General features: G+C 37.7%; 1 protein-coding gene across 2 annotated transcripts in view; it reads right to left on the bottom strand.

Moving 5' to 3' along the window:
• Positions 1-1,643: 1,643 nt before the first annotated feature.
• The window catches only part of COG2 (component of oligomeric golgi complex 2), a 28,288-nt gene continuing 15,637 nt past the window's right edge, over positions 1,644-14,294 (bottom strand). For both annotated transcript variants that reach the window (XM_040551788.1, XM_040551790.1), the window contains 8 exons: positions 11,503-11,564; positions 10,442-10,593; positions 8,623-8,823; positions 7,739-7,811; positions 6,824-6,966; positions 5,373-5,512; positions 4,245-4,425; positions 1,644-2,171 (listed from right to left, as the gene is read on the bottom strand). In XM_040551788.1, the coding sequence (XP_040407722.1) occupies positions 2,070-2,171; positions 4,245-4,425; positions 5,373-5,512; positions 6,824-6,966; positions 7,739-7,811; positions 8,623-8,823; positions 10,442-10,593; positions 11,503-11,564 (1,054 nt within the window). In that variant the 3' untranslated portion in view covers positions 1,644-2,069. The remainder of the gene's footprint in view (positions 2,172-4,244; positions 4,426-5,372; positions 5,513-6,823; positions 6,967-7,738; positions 7,812-8,622; positions 8,824-10,441; positions 10,594-11,502; positions 11,565-14,294) is intronic.

Consider the following 14,294-nt stretch of genomic DNA (forward strand, 5'->3'; position numbering starts at 1 on the left):
CAAAAAAGCTTCCATTTTTACCATGGAGATGGAGATAAATAAAAGGGGCCCCTGGCCATGCTGCCAGTAAGCTCTGGACAAAATAACATTCTTCACAGGTGAGGACCACACATGGCTGGAGAACTCCATACCCTGGTCAGTGTTACATGGAGAAAAACAAACAAAATACTGCCCACTGTCACCCTGGAAAAGAAAAGGAGGAAGAAAGGGCATAGGGAACGAGAACTAAACAGGACAGAGCAAGGACTGGAAAGTGCTGGAGCATTACAGTATAAAAAAGATAAGCTATGTATGTATGTACCCATTTCTGCTGGATATTCAAATGGTAAAAGAAAAAACAACCCACAATTAAATACCTTTGCTTCCCCAAAAGCATATATTCTGTTGAGACTTGTTTCTAACATCAATTTTACATCCAAAATGCTTATTTTTACTCTTCACTCTGTAGAGCTAATGAAGTCCTAACAAAGATTTTTTTTTTCCCCCTGTAGTTACCGATTTTCTTGATGCCCAAGTTCCAGTTGCAGAACATTAGTACAGGTAGCCAGGTAGCAACGTAGAAGTCAAAAAGAACTCAAGACAGACTTTCAAACTCTTGAGGAAAGTTGCCAGGCTAACCATTTAAAAAGGCTCTCATTCTCTTTATAAACTGAAACATATTAGGACATGCTTTCTCCTGGCAATTTTCACACTGTGTATAACATAACTGTATGATAAACACCACGAAAGCAGAACATCAGCTTCTAGGTCTGCCATTTCTCAATAGCTTTTCTCTTATTGCCACATATATTCTGTCCAGCCTTCTATTTGTCCCATCAGAATCTGGATGCAAAAATCCCACTGAAATGTAGGGAACACTTATGGTCTCCCACTGAATTCCTCCGCCAGAGACAAAATAACACACATTCCAGGTATCCCAAGTGTTGTGCACAGCCCTCAGCTGCAGTCTACTGCTCATCAACAGTCTGGTGAACGAGCACCTAAAATCATGCTCTAACAGATGGGAGATTTGGTGAAAGAAAATCAAAGGTAACAGGCTCTTAACATGTCATCAAAACAACATGGCTTGTCACTGAGCATAGCTGACAATTATGCTGAAAGCCTCTAATTCATCTCCTACTCATCCCAGACTCATCTATCCCTCACATAAAAAGTATCAATAGACCAGTTGCTCTAGGTTCAAGATAGCCCTCTGGTAGTCCTACCATTTAAAACTAATAAGACTTTTAGATTTCCTGCTATATAAAGATGCACCTTGTACTGAGGTAGCTAGGCATGAAGTCACAAGAATTCTGCATGTATTTAGGCAAAAATACAGCGCTGAATTCTAACAGACAATGACATGAATCGGAATTATGCCAAAATTGAATAAATTCTACCTTAGTAAATTTAAGTTCTAGCTTGAAACAAAACAGGTAGCCAAAATGTAATAGCAAGTAAGTTAAGTGCTGCTGATATAAATCATTTTCAAAATGTAAAGTACTTTAGGAGCTTTCTGTATGTAGCACTTCTATCAACAAGGTCCATGAAATAAATCTTTAAGATAAAAACATTGGAAACCCTAACAAGAGCTAACCATGTCCCATGATGAGGGAAGGGTGCTAAGTGCAGAGCAGGAACAATAAATAGCAGACTCCTATTCCTGTGAGCATTGTCTTTATTCCATAAGAGCTGTCCCTTTGAAAGCTTTAGACAGCCAGCAATAAATATATTTGACTCAAAAACATATGGGACATCAAAGTTAGGAAGACAATTTATTACATACTATTTTCATCACGTAAGTTCATTCTTCTACAATATAAGATTTAAAACAAAATAAAAAAAACTTCTTCCACTTTTATTCTGTAGTAAAAAGTTTAGAATTTCTGATTGCTTTCCATATAATGGAAAACTATGGTAAACTCTCAATCTTTTGGTGAAACAAGCGTATCTTGACAGTCGATGCACCAATTGTTGCTTAAGATACAACAGGAAGCACTTCATTGCTACTTATTTGATAAATAAAGAACAGTAAAGTCTTTTTTTTTCTAGGGACAGTGTTTATCTTTAATCACATGCTTCAGAAGTATCTAGGATTGTTCCACTGTAGCCTGATCCTTGGCAGTCAGGACAAGCTCTGTAAGGGCTGAAAAGCTTTTTATGTTGCTTGTATCCAGTCCCATCTTCCGTATCTAAAAAGACAACAGAAACATTAGTTTTATTTAGAACAACAGAAGTTTATGAACTGTTTTCCTTAAAACAATTAGTAAAGCCTATGTTTTGTCCCGCACTGATGAGCAAAGAAATATAACTGCATATAGTGTACACAACTGAGCAAAGCTGGATACAGCTTTGCTCAGTTAAGTCTTTCCATTCAACACAGTGTCTCGCAGTAAAATATTTAACCATCTTCTAGGCAACTTTTAACCGAAGTCAGCTGGAAGTTTTCCAAAGAATCAGTCAGAAAGAGAACCTTGGCTGTAACTATGCTTTTAATGCACTGTTTTCAAAGGAAATTTTGCCCAGAATCTTCATTTGGGATTTGAGGAAAGGCTTTAAGACAAACATGGATACACCCAATAATAACAGCACGGTAACAAAAGCATTTCAATAAGCTGCATTGTTCTAGCCTAGAATTTCTTGTGGGATGAAGACAACAACAGTTTGCTACAAGTCATTTCTTACCTAGGGAATCTCTTGCTTTGACAATTAGAAAAATACAACCATGAGAAAACTAAGAGTACACTAAAATCTAAATGAAACCGTAATAAAGCAATCCTGAAAGGTGTTTGCTGCTGGAACTCTTGGTAATGTCCGCATGTACCAAATCAGCTCCTAAATGATTATGAATAATCTATCCCAGTTTAACTTAAATTCACATTATGTTAATTCACATAATGGAATAGGAATAAAAGAACAAACCCAACTCAAGCTTCCAGTTAAAAACTGCCAAATAGTATTTCTTGTTAGTAAATAAGATTTCCATACTTCCACCCAAATCTTTCTCCTCTGTGGTAAGCCTCAGAAATAAGAAAAGCATCTCCTTACACACACAGGAAGAATTTACCTACCTGTTATACTGTACAGACAGCGTCTGCTCATAACCAAAACTGATAACAACTGCTTGGCAACTAGTGATGTGGACTTGCAATTAGTAGTTTACCTTTTTTTCTGAAGCTTACATACAGAAATAATGGCTACACATCAGTATGCTTATACAATCTAATAAAGCTACTACACCGATTTCCTGGAATATTTCGTTCTTTTACTTGTTTATACTTTGTTGGTTAAGTTTTTGTATTTGGCATCTGTTGTGGTTTAGCCCAGAAAATAATAACAATAATAATAATAATAATAATAATAATAATAGTATTAATAGTAATAATGTGTACGAAATAAGTGATGCACAATGCAATTGCTCACCACCCGTTGACCGATGCCCAGCCTATCTCCGAGCAGCCGGCCCCCCTCCCCACCCCAGCTAGCCACCCCTATATATTGTTCAGCATGACGTCAGATGGTATGGAATACCCCTTTGGCCAGTTTGGGTCAGCTGTCCTGGGTCTGTCCCCTCCCAGCTCCTGCTGCATCCCTAGCCTGCTCGCTAGCAGGACAGAGCAAGAAGCTGAGAAGTCCTTGGCTTGGTGTAAGCACTGCTCTACAACAATTAAAACATCAGCATGTTATCAGCGCTCTTCTCATTCTAATCCAAAACATAGCACCCTGCCAGCTACTAGGAGGAAAATTAACTCTGTCCTAACTGAAACCAGGACAGCATCAAAAGAAATTTACTGTTACATAGCACAACAAGTAAGAAATCTAACCTCTTCCAAACTCTTGGGAATAAACTCTTGATTATGCATTAAGTGAAGGCAGGAATTACCCGCCGAGAACACAAACAAAATCAAGGCCACAAAGAAGTTTCCATCAGAGCTAAGAAAATACCCCATCCTTTGGTCTGCCCACTCAGTATTTCTTTGTGCTCCCGAGTACTAAGCAGTACTTGAATTCTGAATAGTTAGAAATACAACCTTTTTCAATTGTATAAGAAAGCACAGGAAAGCATGCATGGCTCAAGGAGTTTCTACAATCACTAAAGGTTTCAAGTCACCTGAATTATACAGATGTAAAAACCACCCAACCAAAAAACCACAAACAAAGCTTTTAAGACCAAAAAACTAAGTTGAGCTTCCACTTCCTTCTGTATCTCACTCCCTTCCCTAAACCAGTAACAGCAGTAAACAAACTTTTCTCTTTTAACTTACTTGCTCTCCAAAATACTCGACATCTAGGGCCAGCTGCAGTCGGATTTTGTCATCATCACTCATACCTCCATTCGTACCAACAGGGTTTGAAGCTGCAGTTCTTCTGGCCTGCTTCAGCCTTTTCAGGCTCTCTTCCATTTTCTTAACAGAACTTAACACATCAGAAACAGTTTCATAATACCTAAATGAAGAAAGATTAATGAGAAAAAAATTACACCTACTGCATGCACATCACTACATCATCATCCCTCAGAAAAATGAAGGATGCTGAGCGGAACAGTCTTGAGAAGAAGCTACTGGTATTTCCACCATTAATTACAGAGGCCAATCTAAAGATTACAATTAAGTGTTGAAGCCTCCTTCTCATTTTCCACAGTGCAAGAAGTGGTGTGTATCCAGTTAAAGTATCAGGCAGAACATCCAAAGAAAAGCAAGCATTACTTTCTCATGGTGCACAGTTAAATGGTTGAACTCACAAAAGACAACATCTCGCAGCAGTATGAATTTGAAACGAAAGTAGACAAACAAAATTCATTGAAGAACTTAATGCAGATGGGTATTCATGCTCACAAGTCCTCAAGATACTAACCAGGAAAACAGAAGATATATGAAGAAAAGCACTGTGTCATGACTGCCTTATTAAGCTGGGAACAATTGGCCTTTCAGCTTTTTTTTTTTTAATTTTTTTAAGCACTAAAATTTGCATTATCATTGTATACAATAACATTGTCAAAGGAAAGTATAACTCAAATTTCTTGAGAATTTGACCACTATTTCCTGAAAATAACATGAGGTTAAGGACTAAAGCAATTTCTGAGACAAAATGCAAGGTTTTAGTTTACTGTTGCATTACTAGAGTGAAACAATTTCCATATGCTCTACCCACAATGTCACGGTTTGTGCACCTGAGCAGAGGTCATGTCTCTGAGTTACCAGCCCTGCTTTTCATCTGTTGAATACAAAACACTAATCAAAATCTGAAGGAATGCACCAGGTCAAAACAGGGGCATATTCCTGTTTTCTTCACAGCTGCGTTAACTCTGTGTGTTTTATCTTTTCTCCTGTGCCCATTCAACTGACAATGAAGTTTTTAACTAATACAAAGAATGTTGTGTATGGCTTTCTTACTTTTGTGTGCTTTCAGAGAGGGCACCTTCCAACCACTGATGAATCATGGGCTGTTTCAGTATATCTTTGTATTCATTTTGTAGTCTGTAGAAGGGCTTAAGAGCACTGTCAACATAAGGTGAAGCTTTAGTTGGCACTTCCTGGGAGATGGCAGGGAAACAAGGTGGAAAAAAGAACCTGTAATTTATTTACTGAACACATGGACATTATTTATAGCACATACATAAAATGCTGAGCCTGCATGTAAGCCAAGAAATAGATTATTCACAAATAATCAATAGAGGTCTTCATACACATGGAACAAACCTTGACAAAATCATTCAGCAGCGTTATACTATGTAAAATGCTATGAAACAAGGTCCAAAATGACCAAAGCTTTTGGAGAGATGCATGTGCCAGCCACCCCTATTATTGCCCACTTGCTGCTCATGCTGACTTCAGAAAGTTGAACACGCTCTGCATACACAACAGCCTACCATATCTTTGTTAAAATAGCTACTATTTCGTATTATACTTCACTAAACTGAAACCATTGCTGCTTCTATTCTTATACCACCCCACCCCCTCACCATGTTTTTCAGAAGAAAGCTTTTTTAACTCTAATATCCCTTCACTACTTTCTTCTGAGAAGGTCTTGGATGCTCTTGGATGCAGAATGCTTCATCTATCCAGGAGTGATCCATACAATAGCTTGGACAAACCTCCTACATTGCAGGGGAACAGATCATACTCAAGGTACACAATCTCTGACATCTGAAATACCTGTTACTCAAATTTTCTTATATTGCCAGTTTTCTTACATGAGACCAAACTAGCTACCATAACAACAGTGCAGCTTGGCAAAGGCAAGGCACAGTAACAAAACAAGCCAGGATCTGAACATTGTTTTGGAACCATATTTATTAATTAGTTTTTATTAGTTTCTCACCAAATCAACATATGTATTTTTTCTTAGCCATTCTTATCTTGTTCCTTCTGTGCATGGCATTCCTGAATGAAATCTAGGAATTTTTTTCTCACTGAAAAAAAATTTCTTGACATAGCAGGTGGAAGTGTCACTCCCTGCCCCAAGCAACCCATCCTCCAAAAAAAAAAAAAAAACCCTGCCAGCATGCCATTCAACAGCAGCACATCTTACAATACATGCAATAAGACAAGGGAAACAGATTTATTCTTATTAACCCTTTTGGTTTTGTACAACAGTTATGTCTTGCCCTTCCTTCCATCTCAACCTGTGCTCTCATCATTGTTACCCTACCTATAATTTTGAAAATACAGTTCTTTTTCAAAGAGGTAAACAGTAATAACTAAGTCATCTCAGTATTTAATACGTTTCTTGATTCTCAAGCAAATATGGACAGCCCTGAAATAATCATAAATGTACTGTCCAGTTAATATTCTTAGTACAGGCCCCTCTGAGATTTATTTTTTCTTCTGCAACCAGCACTGACCTTATTGGTTCTCCTGTATAATCTTGGAATTTCCAGTGCACTCTTCAGGTAAGTGAAAGAGGACTCACTCAGATCCTGGATAATCCTGTTATTCAAGGTAGGCATGCAGGCTGATAAAGAAGTCTTTGAGTCTTCCAAGGCTCCTATTCAAGTAAAAAAGCTGAAGTTTAGACTGAGCTACCCTGCCCAATCAGATTACAAATTATGTGAACCCAGCATCATCCCAATCTCATTCACTGTCCTAGGTTTCTGCTGGTGTCAAACACAGGATGCTTGCTAAATAAGTACACACCAACCATTTATAAAGTATCTCCACTAATATCAACCATTCTTCAGCCAGGAAAACTACAGGGATACAGGGAAGACAATTAATGGATAACTTGACTTTTTTTTTTCTTTTCAATATTATCAATGCAGCAAGGGGCTTGAATCAAAAGAATCAAAAGGCTCAAACCTACCAAAGAAACTGAGGTTGTGAAATTCTCTCACGGTACCTCAATTCCCTATGGACTCACTGGAGAAGCGCTTGACGTAAAGCTGTGATTGGCAAAAGATCATCTACTGAGTTGGGGATTTACACAAGCAGCTACTGCTCTTATGGACTTAGACATCTACCCATAATCTTGATTTAGATTTAAGTGGGTCCCTCTCTTCCTGGAGAAGCATCCTAACTACTGCACTAGTTACTTCCCAAAAAAAACGCACTTTAGACTCACTGAATTTTAATCAAATGTTTTCTACACTTCAAAGTAGTTTCACAGAATGGTTAACATTGGAAGCAGGCATCATTAGGCAATAAAACATTAGCATTTTCAAGTTTCTCATTATAAAACTGCATGTAAAAGCTGATTTTGGTTGGTTAGCAGAGGGACTTGGGAGAATGGGGAAAGAATGAATTCAGCCTCTCAGGTTTACCTGCAACACAAGACATGTTCTTGAAGCCAATCATTTCAAGTTTTGGTTTAACCATTTCTAAGATGTCAGGAATCTAAACAAACAAACAGAGTCCTGTTATAAACATATTTAAATGGCTCTTCCTTCATTCTGCAAGTTACAACTGCTTTAAAAGAAACCTTCGCTCTTTTCTGTATTTTTTTTTTGTGTTTATGGAAACCTAGTATCAGGAAAACACAATACTAATGGGATTTAAGGCCTATTCATTCAATTTTCTACCTTACTGTTGTCCTCAGGGGAAATAATTTATAATCGACAAAATACCAACCCAGGGGCAACTTTACAAGATACAGAAATTTCAGCCTCATTGACTGAAAAACATGAGAGTCCCCACTGAAAGCAAATAAATACCACACAGGTCTTTCAAAGATTCCGGATCATTAGTAAAATATGATAAAACAATCCTGATGATAAAACCTTTTCAAGGCTGAAAGATTAAGAACGATTAATATTATATTCTGTTTTAAATATTTAAGCTGAATACTGCACCACACTTTGAGACTTCAGAGAGATTACTAGCAAAAGTAAAACTCTGGGCAGTTACACTTTACATTAGAAAAGAGTACAAACAATATGCTCTAGGGGGTAAAGTCCAGCAGGTACTGATTAAAAGTTTAAATACCTGAAGTGGTTTCTCTGTAATTTGCCACTCAAACTAAGCAGAAAATAGACCCTCCATTTCAGGTGATATTTTCTCTATCAGACTACTCCAGTTTTAGAATTTAAAAAAAATATTTAAACAAATGCGTTGTTTTCTTAGAAAAATAATGTCATTAACAAAACGCCAAATAGTACTGGCGCACAGACTGACAAAGACTTCTGTAGGTAAAGTCTCAAGCACAAACCTGTTCCTGGAGTTTGTCCAGATCTGCAGCAATATACACCAACTGAGTACTGGATATAGAAGGCAAAGGCTGACTTTCCGGAGAAGACCCATTCCCTTGGTCCTCATTAGGGTTGAGGCTTACAGAAGATTCCTTTCTGCCAGCTGGCACTGATTTTTTGCTTTCCTTTGCATTCTCACTGGAAATGGGCCTTACAGATACCTGAAACATCAAATTGAGATGTGAGTCCTAGCAATAGCGAAAACAGTTAAAAGTGTATATACAGACACAGCCCAAAGTTTCCCTAAGTTTTTGGCATTAGAATGTAACGCTCGCAAGCGATACTGACATTCCTAAATTACATAAAAAGTGGTATTTTCAAAACTGTTTTAGTGCACAAAGTAGTTCAGTAATTTAGAGCTCTTTTATCACTATACTACAGGACAATACCATCCTGGAGTAATTATCACCTGTGTGGTGTTCAAATAAATGTAGTGCATTATAGGAATGTGCTAGATCAAGAACTTTATTTGCTTTGCAGAAATAGTTTATTTTCATATGCCAGAACACAAAATCACCTGTGGATTGTGCCAATTAACTTTCCACTGCAGAGACAACAGATTGTTTCACTCAGAGCTAAGAATCAACACACAACCTGTCCCACTACAACACTGCAAGGAGGAATGCTCAGATTTGTGTACAAGAGTTTCGAGCACCTTCTATGCCAACACAGTCACCAAATAGAGCAGTTTGAGTCTCCCCCTTCCTCCCCTTCTCTCGTGCTTGCAACAGGGCTACTCAAGGTCTTTTTTTTGGTCTCAGAAAACATGACTCATTGCTGTCAATCACCTCCTTTCTCCCACCTCCTCAAGCCCTCAGCTGTAAATCAGATGCCTTGCTCAGCTGCTGTTTTAATAAGCACTTTTAGTAAGACAATTTAGCTGAGAGAACTGTGCTATTCAGTCTCAAGAGAAAGATAAAGGGAGATCTTACTGCTGTCTTCAGCTACCTAAGGGGAATGTATAGAGAAGATGGAATCAGACTTGGCCTTGAGACACAGTGACAGAATAAGAGCCAATGGACATGAAGCGCAACAAAGGGATTTATATCAAAAGGAAAAAGATATTTAATTACCAGGGTGGTCAATCATTGTAAAAGGGTTCCCCAAGAGACTGAAATTTTTGCCTTTGACTACTCAAAATTCAACCTGAAAAGGCCTTCCGTAACCTTATCTAATCTGGCCCTGTTTTGAGCAGGAATTTGGACCACATGACCTCTAGAAGTCCTTTTCAACCCAAATTACTCTATCATGCTGTCATTCTGTGACACAGGAAAGGGGGCGGGGAAACTTTTATGGCTTAGAACAGGGCAGAGCACAAGATCTTCTGCTCAGAAGCGTGAATTACAATATTGAGTCAGTTGACCACAGAGCAACTGACCTGGATTAACTCACCACCTTATTTTTTTGCAAGGTTACTTTTCATCTGGCTCAGCTTCACAGCCTAGTTCACAGTATCAATATGGAAACATATTGATACCAGCAGAACAAAACACAAGATTGTGGCTACTTCTGTCCCTGACAGAAGCAGCCTTAAACACAGTATAATCTTGGCAACCATCAGACAATAATACTTGAGCAATACTGATATTTGTGCTCAATGACATGTTTTGCACTGATACTTTCTATAAAACAAACTCATGAACTGGTTGAGTGATCTTGTTCAGCATTTTTAAGTTCAGAAGAACAGTAATTAGAAAGAAGTTACACATTTTGTTACAGGAGGTCTCTTACTGATGGACATAACTAATCACCAAAACCCTAAGTATGTAGTTCTCTTACCTCACTAATGAACACGGAGTAACGTGCCAAAATTTGCAGGCTAAGTTTCCACAGACGGTGTGCTAACAGTGGTAAAAACATTTGATCTGACCAACACTTCAGAAGACTCGTCCAGACCATGTGAGTGGCCAAAAGGCAGTATGAGCTGCCCTCTGAAAACAATCAGTCAACAAAGGTCAAGTTCCTAAGCACATTGTGAAAGATGTAACATCACTGATGTTAACAATCGCATTATCTGAGATTTAAAAGTCTTCAATATTTATTGAAAACATGGTAGAAATATCCATATTTAAACCAAATACTTATAAAGTAGTTCACACACTACCATTTTATAGCATAAAGTTAAGGAATGTGTCTGCAAGTTTCAGATAAATGCTTTGAAGTTGTAGGATTTACGCATTTCATCGCCATTATTTTTCCCTCCTTACTCTTCAGTTCTATAATTTAGAAGTCCGAAGTAAAAATACACGCAAGTTTCTCTTAGCTGCCTTCTTCACAGGCATTTACTCCATTAACTGAAGTAACAACTTTTCTGATTACAACATACTTCTAACAAATACACTGGATTTGTCCTTCCACTGTAATCCTTCCTATGCTTACCTCCTCATCTGCTCATAAATCAACGTACGTTTTTTAAGCAGACACCAACACGAACGAGCTACAGCAACCTTAAATGCTGACAATAGATAGGGCTATGTAGAGGGGAAGACGTCTATAACAATAAAGAAAAGTTTGCCCCAATAACACAGCATTGTCTTTTGGTTGTCACTTACAGGATGCCAATACTTCCTTCTCGCACTGAGGGGATAGTTCCACAAATGTGTTAATTGTTGCTGCTAAAAAGGTGTTTTTAGTAAGTGATCGTTGAACAGTAGTCTTATATTGCCTTCCCTACAAAAATGTATTCTACTGTTTAATGAGTTCATAAGAAAATAGAAAGCTCATGTGAACCCCCAGGATGCACGTTAGTAAATAATAATAAACAGACAATAACCACTGCTACTTAAAACACTGCTTCCTTCATAATAGGGAAATAAATAATTTTTGCAATTAAAGTTTACCTGGTGCTTCCTCTAGTGAATCTGAAAGTGATGCTTCAAAGGCCCCTGCTATTTCTCTAAATCTGAAAAATAGAAAAGTTTTGAATGTTATAAATCAATTGCTTTAATTGATGCCTAAATGCTTTTCAATGTTCAGTACCTACGCTATCAGTGCACATACACTAAAAGATCTTAAGTGTTTTTTTTTTTCCCCCCTCAACATATACCAGGATATAAACCAGACCGAAAGACAACAAGTACTGTAAAGACAATGGTTGACATTTTACAGGCAGATAAGAAACCTATACATTGGGAAATTATGAAAATCATGATTACAAATATTATCAAAACTGTAGCTCAGTGTGAAGTCCTTAGTTTTTATTTTTTTGTTGCTGCTTTTTATTTCCTCTAATCGGTATTGTTTTCACACTATAAGTGAACACTGTTTCATACTTGCTTTAGCTGACTTTCAAGCGTGTCATGTGACAATGGGAGCCTTTAGCTTTCTACATGTTTGTTAATGAACAGTGGCATAAGGTTCTGCAAACAATTCCGAACCAGAAAAATCAATAGTTCCTCACAGGATGCCCTGACACCCCCTCTCCCACCCTTTTTTTTTTTTTAAATTAATCAAACCAACCAACCAAAAATATAAAGAAATAAAAATCTACCCCTCAATTTTTTGAGGTCTAACAGCAAAATTAGTATTAAAACATTACAATACTTATCCATATTGAAAGAAATATTAGGTAAGTACTCTCGTTGTGCAGGAGTTATAGAAATGTATCCTTTCACCACGTTCTTACCTCTAATGCTGAAATAAAACTATATTTTACGGTCCTCCATAGCAAGTTTTTGTCATTTTTCCTTTTTGCTTTTATGTGCAGAGTAATCTGTACACCTACCAAGCTTACTAATTATGAACCTGCAAGGCTCATCTTAAGACCTCTCAGCTGTAACTTCCAGTTCAGAGCAGGGAACCCATCTAGCTTTTCTTGTTCAAACTACTAACAGACTAGATGCGTGCTTAAAGTATTTTAAGTAGCAATCTGTGATTGACACACCAGGGGGGTGGAATAAAAAGCAAGTGATGTGACTTATCTATCTTGTTCAATTGCTACCAACATATAGCATGTATTTTAGAAATATTTGTGAAATGGTTTCAAACCCTCATTCCTGCCTGTGCAACACCTTCATTGAGAAAGCAGTGTCTTCAGGTCTTACGGTGAATAGGATTAGAGAATCAAATCGGATTTTTAAAAATTATGCAGCTCTTGATGAATATTCCTTAGATGGGCAAAAAATATCCACAGTGTAGGCTCGCTACAGTTCCACTATCAGTTGTAATGACATAAATAGAAGAGATGGCAAGGAAGAGAGTTACTGGGGCTGCTTGTGCCTGCACTGCTACAAAAGAAATGCTTGTACATCCATCTATTCTTTAAGCAATCATTTGTACAGGTTTTAGTGAGGTCTGTTTGTTCTGAGCAATTTCTGCAATTGAAAAAAAAAAGAAAACAGCAACCTTTACTGTAAATGTCACAGTGTAAGATAACACTTCAATAAAAATCCTGTATGATTTGAGGATAGATATATGCTTCAAAAAAAAAAAAGCTTTGCTGCTACACATAATGAACACGCCACATTATTTTCACATTTGTGCACTAAAGAATTCATGGGCAATTCCAAAAGTTGTCAGATGATTCAAGTATATAGGAATGATAGGGTGAAAGACAAAGCAGCTGCTGTTATCTAACCATTTACTGAAATAGTGAACTATTCAGATTTACGATAATCTTAAAGGAAAAATATTTGCTTTTCTTTGTATTAGCCAGACCCCAAAGTATCCAATGAAAAAAAATGATTTTTGAACAGAGAGAAGATGCTGAAGCTTCATTTCCATCTTATGAGCAGCAGTATCAACGTTTGATCAAGTGGTCACGAATTAGAAAAGTTGCACTTTCAAACAAAAGGGCAGCTTCAGGGACCTATTAATGATGTATGTCTGTTGTTAGGAGGTTTATAATTGCTATAGTTGCACAGACCCTTACAGTCTGCACAGTCAGCACCACTACTGTATTGAGTGCTCCTGCCCTTTCCCTTGGGGCAGCATCAATATTTGTACAGTGAAGTGGTTTGGAGAAATTGATTAGAGTTGAAAGTCAGCCTTTTTTGCCCAAGGTAACAGTACTTCATATTGGCTCACTACATAGCTGCAGGAACAGTTGTGCAAGCAAAAAACCAGAAGACTATGTCAGAGGAAGCCAGAACCATCATTTTATAAAAAGCACTGGATCACCAAAACACTAAGACCCTGCTCCCACGCCCACACTCCTGCCACTGACTTGTATTAGCTCCAGGCCTCATAAGATTCCTGGATTCAGCAGCACTGTAGTTTTATCCTGGATTAAACAAACTGCATAAATATGTCTAGGGCTGTACAGTAATTACCATTTATAGAATCATGCTATAAACATAGTCACAAAAGTGATCCACATTAAAAACAAACCTCAATTTCTTCCCTCTATTTTTCTGAAAATTCTTCCCTTTGCTGCCTTCCCCCTTTTTATGAAAAAAAGACCTGATCATTTCAGTGATCCAAGATGTAGTTCAGCCACATAAATAGCTGCGGTGGAACAAATAAATAAGCAGGATACTGAGAAGCAGGGGAAAGAAAATCCTATAACTGGCTTTGCTAGCACAGAAAACGTTATCAAACCATACTGAAGTACAATGCAAGACCAGAGGGTATATGCAGTCCAAGTACAACACACTGCAGACACTTAGTGCTTGGGCTGGCATGTTCAAAACTA

The sequence above is a fragment of the Cygnus olor genome, chromosome 3 (genome assembly GCF_009769625.2).
Source record: "Cygnus olor isolate bCygOlo1 chromosome 3, bCygOlo1.pri.v2, whole genome shotgun sequence".
NCBI lineage: Eukaryota > Metazoa > Chordata > Aves > Anseriformes > Anatidae > Cygnus > Cygnus olor.